Source organism: Lissotriton vulgaris, chromosome 7 (genome assembly GCF_964263255.1).
Source record: "Lissotriton vulgaris chromosome 7, aLisVul1.2, whole genome shotgun sequence".
NCBI classification, from domain to species: Eukaryota; Metazoa; Chordata; class Amphibia; order Caudata; family Salamandridae; genus Lissotriton; species Lissotriton vulgaris.
This window is the reverse complement of record NC_141695.1, coordinates 203,761,084-203,780,186: the sequence shown is the minus strand read 5'-3', so window position 1 is coordinate 203,780,186 and position 19,103 is coordinate 203,761,084. Positions and strand designations below refer to the sequence as shown.

Below are 19,103 nucleotides of genomic sequence, written 5' to 3'. Positions count from 1 at the left end.
TATTTCCCCATAGCCTTGGAGAAAAACGGCGATAGTAGAACCGAAGTTTTCTGACACTGTGGGGTCAGCAGAAGGCTTATTTAGCAGCAGGAGAATTTGAGCACGTTTCCAAATAGCAGGCACATGGCCGGCAGTTTTGCTGAGCAAAGGTCAACTGGGGACCCTGGCTTGAGACTCTTGATGATATTAAGTGATACTTTAGGTTGTAGCAGTGGAAAGTGCATTAGACCCAGACTTTCTCTTGAAGGGGGGTCTGCCGCCGGGGCTAAGCGGTCTGCAGGCTCATGGTCCTTAGGAGACCCCTTGAGAAGTCGTCCTGAATAGTCACACATTTTTCATAAAAGAAAGTCGCTAGTTGCTTAGTCCATTAAACAGGAAGAGGTAAAACCCTAGCAACAGATGACGGGGTGGAGAAGGCTTTCAAAATTTTAAAGATCTCTTTGCCTTTATTACTGGACGACTCTATTTCATCTTTCAGATCGCTTTTTTTGCCGTCGTCGACTTTTGTATGTTCGGATTTCAGGGCCAGTCTGTACTCAAGTTTATCGTCAGATATATATAGTTTTTATGCCCTTTCCTTTCTAGGCCTTTGCAGACACTATTGCTCATTCTCAGTAGTTCATTCAACCATGGTGCTAAAAGCCTTCCTTTTTTGGGAGTGTGTGTGGTCTTAGGGGCTAACGCATAAACGCTGGGCTGAACCCAGGTCTCGAGTTTGAGTGCATCTCTCTCAGGGTCACCAGATAACAGAGAAGTGGAGGTTTCCAACACCTCCCCTAAAGCAGATGGAGGGACTTGATGGAAAGGCCTTTGATTGTTTACCAATCTATTGGCAGGGATCTGACAACCCCTCACTGACCTTGAAACCTTAAAACTGATAAGGCCGTGATCCAGCCATACCTAAGGTAGGGGCAGATACATCTCCAGCTCTGAATTGGAAAAATCTGGTCCAGGGTGTGGCCCTTATTGTGCATAGGGTAGGCGACATAAGGGGCATTATTAAAGACTGTGAGGGACTTGGTCAGGGATATGACCTCGGGCTCCGTGGGTTTATCGAGATGGATATTGAAATCACTCCATAAATCTGAAGACCTGAGGGGTGATTGCCTCATTAATGGATTTCAGGAAAGTGCCCCCCAGGACCGGGGGGCCTGTATATAAGGTCACCCGCCAAGGTTTGGTGATCTGATAAGGAACCAGGAAAGCCAAGGCATTTTGCATCTTCCAGCTCCCCTAGGGAAATAGCATTACAGGTATATTTATGCTTAAAAATATTGGCTACTGCCCCTCCTTTACCCACTGAGCAGTCTCTCCTAAGAATATTATACCTGGGAGGAATAGCTGCATGGATGCTGGGGTTAGAGAATTGAGTAAGCCAAGTTTCCGTTAGAAACATTAAATCAGCGAGTGAATATTGCAAGAGGTCAAAGACCTGTATTTCGTGTTTCTGCAGGGAGAGAGTGTTCAGCCCTATACTTTGAGGCTGCTGCCCACACTGATGCACTGTATAAGTAGGGACACAAAAACTTTACCCAATGCTTCAGCCACGCACCAAGCAGGTTCTGCAAGCCTGGTTCAGTGTTACAAGCATGACTACAGGCCCACTCTGTGCATAATACTTTCTGCGCACACTTTAACACCATGCGCTCACTGTCATGTGCAGCATCTCTGGAAGTCAAAGGCCACATCCTGCTCCCACAGCCCTTTTCACACTGTCGAAGACCATGAGCTGAAGGCGCTCCAAAGACAAGCACATCTGCGAACTTCCACGACCCGAGCGGGGCTAGTGCCAAGAACCCTGGCCCACCCACTACCCATTGCTATGACACCACCACCCTCCTAGTACTCAACGCTAGAAGACTTAGAGAATGCCAACAGGCTTCACCCAACATGACCCACGGCCAGTTCCCCTGCCTCCACTGCCGCCAGACCCTCACTGCCACCTAGGCCTCCAACACCCCTGACGCAGCACCGGCGACACCCTAAAATGTATTCTCCTCAATGTACGCTTCGTACACAACCACGCCATGGAAATCTGGAACTTACTTGACTCTCTCTCGCCCGATATCGCCTTCTTCACAGAGACCTGGACCAACGCACGCTCTACCCCCGACATCAGCACAGCCATTGCAGACGGATACAAGATCCAGAGGAAAGACCACCCCAACCACCCAGGAGGGTGCCTCACCATCACCCACAAGAGTACCCTGAACCTCACCACCTCCAGCAAAACTTCCCCCTCTGCCGAACTCCTGCACTTTCGGATCCAGACCACCCCCAAAGCTACACTCTGAGGAACCCTTGTCTACAGACCCCCCGGCTCCCGAACACCATTCGCCACCACCATCACCGACTTCATTGCACCCCACGCCATCGCCTCAACAAACTACATACTCATTGAAGACCTGAACTTCCCCCTCGACAACCCCAGTGACCCCAACTCCACTATCCTTTGTGACAACCTTGCAAGCATCAAACTTAAACATCATCGACCCACAGACCCGGACACGCCCTCGACCCCATCTTCGCGGCAGGAAACAGCATTAAATTCAGCCACACAATGCAGCCGCCATGGACCGACCACTGCTGCGTGCACTTCGCCATCAACAAACCCCAAGGCACCTTAACCAGCCCCATGCCCAGAACGAAGGAACTGGAGCAAGGTTACCGACGAACAACTTAACTCCACCCTCACCCGAGACAACCACACCTGGGCACCCGACGCAAATGATGCAGTCAGAGAACTCCACACCTGGATCTCCAACTGCGTAGACGAACTTCCCCCGCTTCGCAACCCCGACAGACAACGCCCTAGGAAGGCTGTCTGGTTCACCACCGCTCTCCAAGAAGCCAGATGCCCCTGCAGACCTGGTGAAGAACTGGAGGAACCCCAAGACAACCACAAACTAAACCACCTACAAGGACCCCATGATGGACTACCACAACCAGATCAGCGCCACCAAGAGGAACTTCATCCACAACAAAATCCTGGCCAACTCCACCAACTCCAAGGAACTGTTCAGTGTCATTCAAGAATTTACCAACCAACAGAGCGAAGCCACAGACATCACCCCATCCCAAGACCACTGCAACAAGCTTGGAACCTATTTCCACCTCAAGATCAAAACGTCTATCACAACTTCAACCAACCACCAGGCGTCACAGATGGCCCCCGCCCCGCCCCTGAGAACCATCAGCCAGCCCACCATCTCCAACTGGACACCGATCACGACTGAAGACACCACCTTGACCATTAAAAGCATCCACTCTGGGGCCCCACCGATCCCTGCCCTCCCACTTCTACCACAGAGCTGCGGTTGCCATCGCACCCGAACTACAACGCACCATCATCACAACCTTCAAAACAGGCACCTTCCCAGATGACTGGAAGCGCGCAGAAGACAGACCCCTGCTCAAGAAGCCCACAGCTGACCCACCTCAAGAACTATTGGCCCAGCTCACTACTCCCCTTCTGATACCCAAAAATAAATCTGTTACAAACAAAATATGGACTCTTCCTTCAAACCCAACCGTCAGTTTAAGGGATATTAAAGCAATGATCAAAGTCCCTAAAAACACTGAAATTCAACTGTTTTGTTCAGTTGCACAACCATAACTCTGTCCCAGGTCCTTAGCAATAATCTTAGAGCTGATGTCACAGATGACATCACAAGTGACATCATTAATGTAATGACTGGTGACATTAGAAATCCCATAATCCATCATGGGGAGTCAGGGGTGATGAGAGCAGGGCCTCGTCCAAGACCTGGCCCTGCACATAAACATTCTACAGTGAGCTGAAAGACTAGCACCATGGCTTTTGAGGAAGGGGTACTGAGTGCACAGTAGACTTTTGGGCAGGGTGTAGAGTTCAAGACCTGGCTTTTAGGCTTGCTCCCAAAATATGCCTTGGACACAGCAGCCAATGCCCCAGGCCCTGTGACCAGAGCATGCTGTCAGCTACCAAAGCATGCATTGGATACAGCCATTGCCCCCTTAGCAAAGGACAAGGTGGAAGATCAGTCCTTGCCTTTATGCCTTACAGGTATTTTTTTTTATGTCTTCTTATATAGCACTCGAATCACCGGGAGGCATCTCAGCGCTTGCATTGGGAACCCGTCCTGGCTTTCCCCTGTGAGATAGCCCCTGCAGGGCATCCCCAAGGTGAAAGCCAGGCATCCCGCCACGGGGGGCCGTTGTGGAGATTAAGCAAGCTAATGCCCAGAGTTGCAGAGAGTGAACCCATGATTCAAGTAGGCACCGAAGCGAGAATTATCGAGTCCGTGGACATTTTGGGCTCAAGACCCTGCTGCGTCGGGAATTGAACACTGGTCCCGGGTCTGACCTCTGCTTCAGGGTCTGCCTCCTCTAACCAGTGAGCCACAATTCCAGGTATGGACAATGTGGACTCTAGGCTCAGTGACCCTTCCCACTGACCGTGAGGGCATAAGTAACACGTTAAGACAGGGCGTATTTCTGTGTAGTTCACCATCATTTCAGTGTCTTTCTAAATTTTACCTCCTCTACACCCCTTCACTTGAATCTTTTTAAGGGGACAGAAAGCTAGACAGGCAGTTAGAAACGTAAAAAGAGGTCTATACCTATATGTAGTGGAATGCCAAATGGCAGTAGTTTGCTGGCTAAACTAGACATTAAAGTTAGCATAAGAAAGACAACTTTAATGTTACATAGGTAGGAAATATATACAAATTTTAAGCTAGCATCAGATGGAGGACATGTGACGTCCACGTCTGTTCTGGTTTGAGGCCTATTGGGTGTGATCTTGGTCAAGCCAATGGACTTTCAATTCCTCTGGTTCCTTTTTTCAATGAAGGGTGTTTATAAACCTGACAAACATACGTATTAGGTGCTATATTTAAATCTTGGATACAAGGGTTTTGACAATAGGTGTTCTGGCAGCAAGTACAATGTGAACTGTGCACCTAAGCTTGTGGTTAATAATATATCTCAATCAAATGATGTTTTAAAAAGACTAGGTAGACTATCATGTGTACACACCCTCCACATTATTGTTAGTTCTGTATTATAGTTTATTTTTAGACCTAGATATGGGGTGCAGTGTTAGGAAGTTTAGAGGCACTTAATGAAGCACAAAAAACAAAAACGGGCACACTGAGAAAAAGCTGCTTATCATACATTGTCAACTGTTTATTTCATTAAAACAAAGGTGATGCATTGTTATCTCAGTCATCCTTAGGGTAGTCTGTCCCCCAGCTTTTTGCCCCCCATTTTTGCTGATTCTTTTTGTTGGCCTTAGGACCATTGCACCCAGTGTTAAAGTGTGTGTGCTTTTCACATAAACAAGATGACGTTGGTCTACACCTGATTGCATATTTGTTGTACTGGTAAGTCCTTTGTAAAGTGGTATACCATATACCCAGGGCCTGTACTTTAAATGATACTAGTGAGCTGCAGCACTGATTGTGCCACCCACAGAAGTAGCCTTTCCAACCTGTCTCAGGCCTCCCAAGGCAGTGACTGTATGGGCAGTTTACTGCCACTTCGACCTGGCATTGAAAACTACTTGCTAAGCCTTAGGTTCCTGTTTTATTACATATACGTCACACCTGCTACACCACTGAACTATAGTTCAAGTAGAAGCAGTTGTGTAGGGCTTTGTATAGAATCGGTCTGTATAGGGAGCCAGTGGCGTTCCCTGAGGTAGAGGTGATGTGGGTACATCTAGGGAGATCCAGGATGAGTCTGACTGCGGCATTCTGTATGATCCGTAGTCATCAGGGAAGAGGTGAGCTGGGATTCCTTTGAAGAGAGCTTTGCCGTAGTCCAGTTGGCTGGAGAAGAGGGCCTGAGTGAATGCTTGTCTTGAGCTTTGGGGTAGCCATCTGAATATCTTACAAAGCATGCAGAGAATAAAACAACAGGAGGAGAAGACAGAGTTCAACTGAATTGTCATGGTTAGCTTGTTGTCCAGACTAATGCCTGGGTTCCTAGCATAGTCAGTTGTGGTAGGAGTAGGTTGAGTTCTGAGGGCCACCAGGATGCATCCTATGGTGATCTTCTGTTTCAGTACCTCTGTCCTATCTGTGTTGAGCTTCAGGCAGTTGTCCTTCATCCAGTTGGCAATGTCTGTCATGGAGTTTTGGAAGTTGGCCATGGTGTTGTTAACCTGAACTGTCATATAAGTGTTTAAGAGGGTGGGGCTGAGCATGGATCCTAAGGGTACTCCACGGATGACTTCCTTAGTTTCAGAGGTTAAGCGAAGAAGGTGTACTTTTTGTGTTTTACCAATAAGGAAAGATGCAATCCATCTGAGAGCGGCTCCTTGCATGCCTTTAATGTGCAATCTTGTAATGTCTGTTTTGTGGGAGACGTATTAAAGGATTTCAAGAGGTCTAGGAGAATCAAAGCAACAGTCGGAGGCGGAGCTAGCTCGCAACCAGGATGGCCCCTTGAGCCGAGTTCTCCGACATTCCGCCGCACTATCCGGTAAACATCCTGCGGCAGCCAAACTCTTCTTTTTCTGTTCTGAGCAGGAGACTATCTGAGCCCTTCCACGCCCATTGCAAGAAGAGGGAGCTCTCTACCTGATCCTGGGGCTGAGAACGACGGCTGGTGCGAAGCCATCTGCACTTCTGGAAGGGGCATGGGTCCTGGCTCCGGCCGGAGGTGCCCCCTTCTCCCTTGCCCCGTGGGGGCGGTGACGGACCTCGGTGGTGTCTAAGATGCAGGAACAAAGACGGACGCACTTCCTTGTTCCCCAGCGCTAGCGTCCGGTCTGGGGCGCTGTATGCCGCTGGATCGAGCATCGCCTGCCCAGTGGAGCTGAAGTGAGTGCGACCAGAAGGCCCTGACACAGGTAGAGGGAGAGCTTGGGCGGCTGGTGGCTGCTGGGGAGCCGCGGCCATGTCCGACAGCAGAGCTCATTTGCGGTGGCGATCCTGTTACCCTCCCCCTCCCCCCCCCGGGGGGGGAGGGTAAGAGCTAAGGCTAAGAGCAGTACGGGGCGGCCTGGGCGCTGCCGGCTGCTCTGCCGACTGATAGGTGCTGCACAGGTGGGCCTGAAAGGCGAGGACCCTGGGTCCTGCTCACCAGAAAAGACTGCTCCTTGGGGACGTTGAAGTCTGGGCGGCATCTGCTTGAGGAGCAGAGATTGGGCCCTGGTCTGTGCTGCCAAGATTGAAGGTGGGCCATTGTGAACTGGCCCTGATTGTGTGTGGTGCGCGCTAGTTGTCTCTGCGCGGCCTGGACTGCCTGAGGCCTGTTAGGGTCCTAGAAACTGGCACGCTGCTGGAAGTGAACGCGCTGCTGAGCGGAGCTGGGATCTCTCTGGAGGGCGCAGTGGTGTACCGCGGGGGCCCTGGGATCTCTCCATTGCAGCACTGATATGGGTGGCCTCACACTACTTACAGAAACAAGATGGTTCTTTCTGGCCTGAACAATGGGTCACACTGAGGCGCGTTCTGCGTAAACCCCTTTTGCTAAGGGCACACGAGTGCTGGGGCTCGGGGTGGAGGTTGTGGACTGCATGCTGGGGGGCTTCCTCCACCCCTTGAGAAAACACTTGCGCTGTGCGGTGATCTGCCACGTGTGGAGTGGTGGTGGAGAGATTGGTGCCCCAATCGAGTCTCCTAATAGACCTCCTGGTTTTGAGATTGACTGTGAGGCTTGGTGCAGTGTGGACACAGTGAGGGGTGGGAAGCTGCGAACCCATACGACACAGACCCGGCCAGCAGAAGAGATACCAGAGCATGTCGACTCTTTGTTTAGTTCTATACCAGGACACTCAGCCTGCAAAGGCAGTGTGTGTGTGTCAGGGTACAGGGCCACTAAGAGTGGCAAAATAAATGCTGCAGCCCTCAGGGATCTTTTCTGGTCCCAATGCCCTGGGTACTTAGGGTACCATTTACCAGGGATTGACATGTGGCCAGAGATGCAAATTGGGTTTTAGTTTCAACACAGTTTTAGGGAAGGAACACAGGCCCTGGGCACCTTATTAGCAGGAGCCTAGGGCACACTCAGTCAAAGCACATCAGCAATTCAGCAAAAAGTGGGGGCATACTATGCAAGAAAGATGGCACTTTCTCTCACAACTCCCCCAACCTCCACTAAGCGAAAGGTGATGAGACTAGCCTTGCCCTAAGGAGTCTTCATTGTCTAAGTGGAAGAACCTGGAAAGTCCATTTGCATTGGCATGGGCAGTCCCTGGTCGGTGTTCCACTTCAAAGTCCATTCCCTGTAGGGAGATGGACCATCTTAGTAGTTTTGGATTGTCCCCTTTCATCTGCATTAGCAATCTGAGAGGTCTATGGTCACTTTGAACCAGGAAGTGAGTACCGAGTAGGGCTTCAACTTCTACAGGGACCAAACCACAGCAAAGGCCTCCCTCTCAATGGCACTCCAACCCTAACCCTACCCTGGTGAAGACACCCAGGAGGGCCTTGGCTACTGCAGGTGATGTAGCAGTCCTAAGTGGAATTTCTTCAGGGTACCTAGTAGTGATCCACTATTAGTAGAATAAATGTGTTCCCTGAGGCTGTGGGAGGTTCAAATGGACCCACAATATCCACGCCTACCCTTTCAAAGGGAACCCCCATCACTGGCAGTGGTATCAGGGGGGCCTTTGGGTAGCCACCTGTCTTGCCACTGGCCTGACAGGTAACACAGAAGCTAACAAACTCCTTCACCTTTTGGTGCATCTGGGGCCAGTAGAAGTGACTAACTAGCCTTTCCCATAGTTTTGGGTTGCCCTAGATGCCAGCTAGGGGGATGTCATGAGCCATGATTAGGAGGAACTCGCTGTACTTCTGTGGTACTACCACTCTCCTGGTGGCTCCAGGAGTGGGGTTTCTTGCCTCAACATACAGTAATCCCTCTTTTCAATAAGTTCTGTGGGTACCACTGACATCTCCCTGTGCTTCTGAAACAGCTTGCTACCTCAGGCTTTCTAGAGTGGGGCAGTCTTGCTGACCCTGGCACAGCTCTTTCCTAGTGGGTCCCCCTGGGCCCAGGAGTTCAACCTCGTAAGGCTCAAGCTCCATAAGCTCAGTTCCCTCTGGGGTTTCCAAGCCCTCTCCCTGAGGAGAGGGGTCCTGAGAGGTTTGCTGTGCAGAAGCTGGTTCCCCAGTCTTCTTGCCTTTTCTCTTGGTTGGTTGGGCCATTCTTTCAGGCTCCAAACCTACTTGTTCACCCTTCGTTTTGCTCTGTGCTCTTGTTTGTGCACTCACCAATTTAGCGATTCCCTGCATGGCTGCATGGGTTGCCAGTTCAACCTCAGCCCAGGCTGAGGTTTCAGGTCATTGCCAAGCAGGCAGTCAGCTCGTAACTTTTGAGAGACCACTACCTGTTTCAGGCCAGTAACCTCATCCCCTCACCCCACCCCCCCCCCACCCCCAGCCTAATGTCACCATAGCCATTCGATGATTAGTGGTAACACTGTCAGCATTAGTGACTGGGAAAGTTTTCCCAATCAAGTATTGCTCTGGGAAAACCAGTGTATTTCTCACCATCATGACTCTGACACCTGTATCCCTAAGAGCTTCTATCCTATTCCCATTCATCCAGGGGTACTGTAAATACTTCTTTAAGTTGGGTGGCCAAACAGCTACTGTGGCAAACTCAACTTCCCCCATGGAAACTAGACTTGCTTCATTGTGCGTCCAGATTTGCTCAGGGCACTCTTCTGATCCCGTTTGTAGACTTGCTGCCCCAAAAGTAGCTGTACTGAGTGCCTTAGGGGCCTTGTTGTGGGGGCAATTAAAATCTACAGTTAAGTGTCCCAACTTCTTACTGTTGTTACAATAGGCCTTTGAGGGATCAAAGTTATTCGCCCTATAGGGCTGAGGCATGTAGGAAGTAATGTAGGACCCACCCACCTGTACAGGTTTATGGGGCCCTTTGAAAGACTCAGACTTTTTTATCTTGGGGATTCTCACCTCCTTTCCCCGGGGGGGGGGGGGGGGGGTTATGACCACCTTATTCTAGTCACCCCCAGTGGTTGTCCTTGTCACCCTTGTCTTGACCCAATGGTCTGCCTTCTTTCCCAATTCTTGGGGAGAAAGTACACCTAGGTTTACCACAAGCTGATGCAACTTTTCATTTGTGCAATTACTTAATATATGTTCCTTCATAAACAAATTGTGAAGTCCAGTAAAATCATGCACATTATGTCCAGCTAACTAACCATCCATTGTCTTTACTGAGTAGTCCATGAGGTCAATCCAGGACTGGTCTGAGTTTTGTGAGCCCCCCTGAATCTAATTCTGAACTCCTCATTGGTGAGTCCAAATCCCTCAATCAGACTGCTCTTCATAATATCATAGGACCCTGCATCTGTCCCAGAAAGGGTCAGAAGCCTGTCTCTGCAGTTACCAGAGAACAGTTCCCACCGGAGTGCCACCCAGAGATGTATCTTTACTCTTCTTATTTCACAAGCCCTCTCAAAGTCTGTGACCCACTTGGTGATTTCATCACCTTCCTCAAAATTAGTGACAAACCCTTTGGGGATTTTAGGATCAGAAGTTTCCTCCCCATCCTTATCTTTAGTATTGCTGCCACTATTGATGGGTGCTAAACCTATCTCTTTCCTTTCTTTTTCTAGAGCCAGGAGTCTGGACACTAGGTCTATTCTCTTGGTCAGCTTTGCTAAAATGCTGCCCTCTTCATTGGGGACATTCCCAATGTCTTCCCCGGGCCCTGGTAACACCTGTGTGTGGCTTGGGATCCCAGAGTGTGATTCTTGGAGTTAAGAATAGTTGGACCCTCTTCTCCCTGGAGATGATAGGCCGGGGAAAGTTATCCTCCTCCTCTATCACCTCTTCCCCTTCTGATTGGTCACCGCCATGTTCAGAGGGGTGGCCTTTAGAATACCCAGCCAGGAGCTCCTGGTGCCCTTGTTTGTTGGGATGCAGGCCCATTGGTATATTTTTCAGTTTGCATAAGGACCTCAATTCCTTGAAAGACAAGTGTAAGTAAGGTGTGAAGTTAAGCTCCTCCACCAGATCCTGCATATTATTATCTTCACTAATAGCTGGTGTCTGTTGAGACATTCTAACCTGACAGTTCTAACCCTCTACCCTTGACTACAGTGACTTTTATTTTTCTACAATTCTAATGGGACTTAAGCAAGGCCCTGGCAAGACTTTTAGTATTTTGGAAAAAACTATTTCAGAATTCTAAAGGCAATTTATGACTTCTGACGTGTGATCAGATGGTAGCCAAGTAGTCCAACACATGCAAGTTTGTATCCCACCGCTGCCACCAATGTAGGAAAGTGGCTCTATATACACTGGACCAAAGTAAGGTAGAGTGTGTACAGAGTCCACAGTCCCCAGAGGTTTGGCAGAGGCTAAAGTTAGATAGAACCTTACTCTCTAAAGTGGTAATTTGGTCGAGCATTAAGGCAGTATCAGAGGACAGTGTAAAGCATTTGTTGTACACACTCAGTCAGCAAATAGTCTCACACACTCAAGAACTAAACTCCAGGCCAATTGTTTTGTATCAAAATATATAGTTGTTTTATTTTAGAACCAACAAGGTATCAAAATATACTTTCTCAGGATGAGTTACTTTAATTGAATACTTTTCAAATAGGCAATAGACTTTTTGATTACAATAGTTACAGTTGTTGCAATAGGCAACACAATTTCAAACACAATGCAACATCTAGCTCAATGGGAATTTCTAGATAAATGCAATTGGTTACTGTATGGATTACTTTTCTAACCACAGGACTGGATCCTAAATTCAGCCCTGGGACATCTCCTGTAAACAACAGCTAAGTAAAAGCGTTTTGGTTACAGTAGTGATTTTTAAGGAATATTATTGTATTTTAAAAGTTGACAAAGAAACTTTTCCACATAGAATCACCAATGTTATCCTATGGGAGGAAATTCACTTAGCAGGTAAGTAGAGTTATCGTTACTTGTTCTAACTCAGGGTTGGATACTGGATCCAGCCCCAGTGCATCTCCTGTAAACAATTGAAAGAATGCATTTAAGTCATACAGGCGATTTTTAAGGAATATTTGTAGTTTTTGAAAATCGACACTTAGAAAATAAGTACGGTTAGGATGACTTTTCAGGGTCAGTTCTGGGCTAAAAGAAGCAGCTCTGGGTTATCTCTTGACAACAGGTGAGTAAACCGGAATTCTATGTTCGGCTGATTTTAGATGAATATTTCAAAGCTTCAAAACTCCACACTTAAAAGAACTTTTAAGAGAAACCAGTCTACGTTACCCTATGGAAGAAAAGTGAGTTATCAACTTTTGGGTAGGTACTGGACTGGCAGAGTTAAGGTTCCAGGCATAGACTTAGGTTTCTCCCAGGGTCAGGTAGGTATAGTTGGTACACCCTCAGCGGCACAGGGGCTGCCGGGTGCAGAGGTAGTTAGGCCCAATGTTATCCAATGAAAGGCAGGTGGGCTTCGGTTGGTGGCTGCTGGCAAGCAGGCCATGTGGCTGTGGGAGCTGGGCTCCTGGTCACTTGCTCAGGACAAATGGGTAGGTAGGTTAGGACCAAGGTTGCACTGCCAGGGGCACTCAGGCGGCTGGGTGCAGGGTGCTTTTGAGCCGTTGGGCGCTCAATGGTATTCAATGGAGAACTTGAAAGATGAAAAAGGACTGCAGGCTCGGGGACGGAGATTCTTCTGGAGTGACCAACACTTCGAGATGTAAGTAGGGATCTTGGAGGATAGGTAGGCACCCCGGAGGTGGGCACAGGGGGCCCTGGGGCTCCGGGTGCAGGGATCCCTTTTTACATTGGGAAATCTTACCCTTAGCTGGTCGCGGTTGGACCCTGGTTGTGAGGCTGCAGGCATTGTCTAGCTCGTCGAGGAGGGTCTTTGTCCACTCTGGCACAGGCCGGGCTCGGCGGGTGCAGAGTGGGGTGGATTCGCAGTTCCGGGCTGGCACCAGGGGTGTTGCTTTTTGAGCAGAACCACTGCTTGTGGGAGTCCAGTCTCTAAGAGGTTCAAGGCAGGCAGGTCCTCTGGGGATTTCAAGGTTACTGTCCACAGGAGACTAGGGTTTAGCAGGTGCAGGTTCAAGGATCAACAGGCCGTTAGGGCTGGGGCCAAGTCAGTTGGTGTCATCCTTTTGTTAGCAGCTGCACAGCAGGTCGACCTTCTTCTTGTTCTTTTTCTTGTTTTGAAATCGGGATCTGAAGAAGGAAGGTTCAGGGTGCCCTTAAATACTAAATTTAGGGGCGTTACGTGTAGGGCAAGGGCAGGGACAATAAGTCCCTGTCTTGGGGTGAGTACACCCCCTATCCTGCTCCTCTCCTGTGGGAGAGGGGCAGGGGCCTAGCTCTGATTGGGCAGGGCTCCCCATCTTCAAGATGGCGGTAGCCCGGAGTCGTGCTTCACCTCGCATCTCCCACCTGAGGGGTGGAGTTGGCACAGGCTGGCACACCCCTTTCCTCACTTAGGGTTTCCTGTCAGTCTTCCCGCCAGAGTGGGGGTCAGAACTGGTGGGAGCCAGTTGCTGAGTACAGCAAGTGGCCTGGAGAAGCTCACCAAGGCAGCATGCCCAGGACATGCATTGTTGCAGGCCCAGGAGATCGGATGGCTCTCTACCCAGGGGTCTAGCAACATGTCTGCTGTGTGGCAGCCTAGGCAGCCCCTCAGACCAGATGTGGATTGTATGTTAGGTTCAGGGGGCAACTCTAAGTTGCCCTCTGTCATGCATTTGGCATTAAATCCCTCAATGGCATCAGTGGGGATTTAATGTGCTGAGAAGTTTGATTCCAAACTTCTCAGTCTTCAGTGTAGCCATCATGGTGAAGTGGAGTTCATAATGACAACCTCCCAGCACCATATACTCTTTAAAGGCATCACTGCACTTGCAGTGTCCAGGAATGGCCCTGGGCACTGTAGGGGCACAGGGCTCATGCACCTGTGCCCACACCACTGGCATAGTGCACCCAGCTAGAGGGGTGACTGATGTATGCCAGGGCAGTGTGTTTGTGGGCATAGCAGACAGGGATGTGGGCCATGTCGACTCTTTGTTTAGTTCTGTACCAGGACACTCAGCCTGCAAAGGCAGTGTGTGTGTCAGGGTACAGGGCCCCTAAGGGTGGCACAATAAGTGCTGCAGCCCTTAGGGGTCTTCTCTGGTCACAATGCCATGGGTACCTAGATTACCATTTACCAGGAATTAACATGTGGCCAGAGATGCCAATTGGGTTTTAGTTTCATCACAGTTTTAGGGAAGGAAGACAGGCCCTGGGCACCTGATTGGCAGGAGCCCAGGGCACACTCAGTCAAAGCACATCAGCAATTCAGCAAAAAGTGGGGCATACCATGCAAGAAAGATGGCACTTTCTCACAATGGCTGCCATTTGTTTAATGTCCATTGTGTGTTTATATTTCTCTCTTAACACCACACTCAGCAAGATGTGCAATGTTTATTTTGTATGGCATGTTGTTCTTGAACAAGCTTTTTTGCTGGTTTCTAATGCGCTTCTTGCTAGCACACTGAATTGCACTCATTCATGAGTCTTCCATTGTTTATTATAACATCTTACTTTTGCTGCTTCCAGCGATATTAGGTCAGAAGAGGTGAGGTGACATTAGTTCACAAGGGGCAAATTAATATTCATGCAGGGAATTAGTGCTAAAATGGTAGGTATATAATGACATTTTTTAATACTGAATTGTGATTTTTTTAAATGATGGTTCTTTTGCTTACACCACGCTGACTTCTCAGTTTCAATAATTTTCTATTTTGAAATTGGCTATATAAGCCCTTGAATTTGAGGGTGAACCAGAGAGACTATTAGGCTACTACGGATGCTCTCCGATTCTCTACTGATTTGCTGCACACTGAGACATATCGGGCCTCATTTATGAAAAGTGCCGCATTGCTGCGTGAAAACAGCGATGCGTCACTTTTCACTGCGCCCTCCTTGTGACATCATTGATGCGTCATATTTACAATATGACGCATCATGGCGCAAGTAGTTACAGATACGTCAGTATTTCTGACGTATCTGTCTGTCACAAAAGTGACGCAACTCTAGCAATGTGTCCTTTCACATGTGGTAAGCCCAATGTGAAAGGGCTTGCGTCAGCCTTACGCCTGCTGTGAGGCAGGCGTAAGAAATTGACGCATTTGTGTCCTAGAAGTGGCGCAGGGAAATTTTATAGATTTCCTGCGTCACTTCTATGACCCTTTCTTGCATCAGAACGCCCCCCTGCATACATTACACCTGGCGTAGGTATAATGTAGCGCAGGGGTTTACAAAGTGAGCATCTACCAAGATGCGTCACTTTGTGAATATGGTGCAGCAAGGCAGATGTTTTACGCTACTGGTGCGTCACAAAAAGTGACCCACCGGTGGCGTAAAAGTGACGCACGACCTCATAAATGAGGCCCATCCTGTTTTTCCTCATTTTGCGTATTATTGCATTATTCCCTAACTGATTCTTACATGACAACTGATTCATATGTCATTTGACTGATTCTGTAGGGTTGCTGCTGCATTTGCATTTTTCTATTCTCTGTATTGTACTTACATTTTAATAAACCTTCATGTTTTTTACATAGTTACATATCTGGAACTCCCTTTTTGAGTCAGTCTTTTCTTATTGGCTATAATTTAAAATGCTGTTTTGAACCACGTGTCAAGAATCACATTACCTCATAGGCCTGACCACACATTGGCCACACTGTGCCCAAAGGAACATGAAAACTGAAGCTAAGTGGAGCAGCAAGCCTTAGCATGGAGTTGAAAGGGAGGTCAGAGTCTCTGCGTACAGCTCTTGGGGCGGTGCTTACCTAAGTTGCAGATGAGACTGATAACTTGCAGCGTTCCCCCAATATGTAACAACCAATTGGATTGGGTCAGACTCTGTAAGTCAGATTTCAAACACAGTGGGATGGCTTTCAAATAAACCCAAACAAGCCATGATTCCTTCCATGATTGATAGCAAGCAGGGCATCCTCTTCACACAAAGGTGAGCGTCCCTCTGAAACTCGTCAGATCTCTCTACAGGAGTTTGATATACACCATGACTGTCACGCCAGACATAGTACACTGTCTAAGACCACGTCTCAATCATCAGCCATTTAGGGAGCCGAGTGGGCCAATCACAGCCCATCTGCTCCAAGAAATTGATGACGGCACTATATGCATCAGTCCCAGGGGCAGGCTGCAAAGGCGCACAGCGCCACCTTGTGCTGGGGTTTTCAGGCCAACGCCTCGTGAAAATCTGCAAATATACCTAGATCGCAAACACGCTAGCATGCATTAATACCTGGTGGCTGCTCACCACACACATGCCCATAAAAGCCAAGAGGTAAGGTAATGCATTAATTCACTCATTCCTAAATCAGATATCACTTACAAATGGCTAGGCTTGAGATGTTCAGTGTTCACCTATGGATGAATTTCCATATGACTGCAAAATGTGATGCTTGATTCGCTCACACTGGACTGCTCGCTGAAGGATAATCTTTCTTGCTTTCTTTTCACAGATTATCCTCCAACCCCTCGCATAGATGTTGCAGCCTCTGGGATTGCAGAGTTAAAGTCCACAAGTATTACTTGTTCCATAGATTACCACTGCCCAGAGTACCCAATGCAGCTCCGCTGGGAAGGGCCGGTGGAAGGAGAAAATGTCACTCTGTTTCAGGAGTCCACAAGCGCCTTGAAGACAACAAACACACTGACGTTTCTTCCTTCCTGGCAACATGACCAGAAAGTACTGCGATGCCTGCTGAGCAGAGAGAAGGATAGCAGGGCAAGCTCGGAAAGTCAGATCACACTGGATGTGAAACGTGAGTCCTCCTTTATTTATTTATTTATTTATTTAATGCGTTTTTATATAGTGCAGACTTTACCCGAAGGTGTCAGAGCGCCTCACAATAGGAACAGTAATGATACATGAGGAGAAAATAACAAGTGAGCATGTTACAAACGCAAACGTTACGTTACAGGAGGCAATAGTGATAATTGTGCATGTATCAAGAGCAAACAAAATACAATAAGTAGCAAGCGAAATGTTACAAGAGGAAAACAAGTGACGTGTGCATGTTAGAAAAGCGTACAAAGTACAAGTAGAGTATAAAACTGCAATACATGGCAGATACTCAAAACACAGGAACAAACGTTACGTTACATGAGGGAATGGAGGCAATTGTGCATGCATCAGGAGCAAACAAAGTACAAGAGGTCGCAAACAAAACATTACAAGAAGGAAAGTGACGTGTGCATGTTACAAAAGAGTACACCAGACAAGGAGAGCACTGAAGTACGAGTAATACAGAAGGTATTCTTGTTTTATATGCCACTTCGTAGTGCACATCTGTCCTCTCAAATTGCTGCATAACATGTTGTCAATATGCAGTGGTGTGGAAAAAGGTACGGGCAGAAGACCTTTTTCAAAGTTGCCCGGCGTTAGCCGCCTCTATACCCACTCAAGTTACCAAACAAAGAGGCAGGCGCTGGAGACTGGAAGGCAGGAAACAGAAGTTTTATTCCGACGGAGCAGAACACATCAAATCAGACAACAGGGTATCTTCTCGAGGTGCTCTAACCGCATCTCTGAGGCCTGGCCTCTTATACACGAGTTTATTGCTTTATTGTATGAAACACATTTCTGTCAACCCTTTGATGTACGGAAAGACATTCTCGGAATCCCCCCTTCAGGCCCGTTCCCACACACATTTACAGTTGAAGTCCCCACCCGGTCACAACAGGTGATGATTATCGCGCAGCTGGACATTCCGCCGATTCACGGAATGCGTGAGGTTGATCGGATCTCATGGGGTGGGGGCTTTGATCAGCTCTTGGATCCTTTGATGGGGGAAGCTTCCTACTGTACAGGAGGGGGGGCAATAACAGTATCCGCAGGGCCAGGTGGCGGCCTGGGAACGAGGAAGACAAACGGGTACAGAGGAAAGGGGGTTTTATCAAAGGATCCGGGACCATGAAAGGAATGGTGGGAGGTGTCGCGCTGGGAACATGATGGGGTTCCGAGGCAGAGCTGCGTGGAAGAGGGGTTTATGACCCAAGGCATGTGAGAGCGGGGGCTGTCAGCGTGCGGGGGATGCTTGCGAGGTTAGGAGGGAGAGAGAGAGACGCGCTGGCTATCAGCGAGGGGCAGAGAGGCCATGGTACTCAAAATGGCTGCCGCTTACGCGCACGAATGGGCTCGAAAAGGGGCAAGATGGCGCCGATAATGTTGACGTTTGCGGCCTAACTTTTAACAGTCCTCCCTTTTCAACGTATCTAGCCAACTTGCCTACTCAATGTCAATCTTCATTAAATTCCTGACCTCGGCATCATACAATGCTCCCATGCGTTCATTTCCAAAGTCCACAGTCTTAGGGCAAATACAATTGGTACATAATGAACACAGAGGTGTCAGACATTGAATACCTAAGCATAGACCGCATATTACAACTACAGGAATCAGGATAATGGTAAACAGTCTCCAGCCCCTGTTCTTAACGGTACTCCAGAACCATCCACCAAGTGACCATTCTTCCTGCTCCTGGTGGACTTCTGAAGAGAGTCTGTGGAGATGTTCGATGGCTTTGTACACTGAGGGTCAATTGTCCGGTATGTATGTACAGCAGCTGGACCCAATAATGCGGCATGCTCCACCACGGTCCGCAAGAACCACATCTAGGACAAGGGTGTTCTGGAGTGCCACCAAGCGGACCGCTTGAAGCTCGGCGGTGTTGTTAGCAAGGATACCAGCTGTGATGTTCATTGTTGTCTCAACTGCCTGAGTCAGATGTCGGATGGCACGGCTGTTTGCCATCGGGCCCCAGAGCGGAACAAGTCCCTTCATAGCATCGAGGAACTGTGCTCCTGTTGAGTCGGCTTGTTCAATGTCCTTGGCTCGTTTTTGTCTATGATGATTCGCTGGAGCCACATAAGTCGGAGGAAGGATGAAGGAGATGAAACAAGTGCCCCCCCAGCCTTTGGGGAGCCAGGTGTAAGCCTTTGTGCCGCAGACGAAATACATATTTGGGGACGACACAAAGGAAGGTGGATCAGTGGAGTCCAAAGTTCTGGTAAAACGGCAAGCACTGCGGCCTACCAGCTGTGTCCCAAGACCTTCTATGCACATGTGGCCTGTGACGTTGATGACTGATAGAGCCACGGTCAGGGCGG

The 19,103-nt window shown here is 48.6% G+C and overlaps 1 protein-coding gene across 2 annotated transcripts in view; it reads left to right on the top strand.

Annotated features, from left to right (window-relative positions):
* Positions 1 to 19,103, top strand: part of LOC147701197 (B-cell receptor CD22-like) — a 339,266-nt gene that overhangs the window by 116,345 nt on the left and 203,818 nt on the right. For both annotated transcript variants that reach the window (XM_086929941.1, XM_086929942.1), the window contains exon 4: positions 16,454 to 16,756. In XM_086929941.1, coding sequence (XP_086786067.1) covers positions 16,454 to 16,756 — 303 coding nt within the window. The remainder of the gene's footprint in view (positions 1 to 16,453; positions 16,757 to 19,103) is intronic.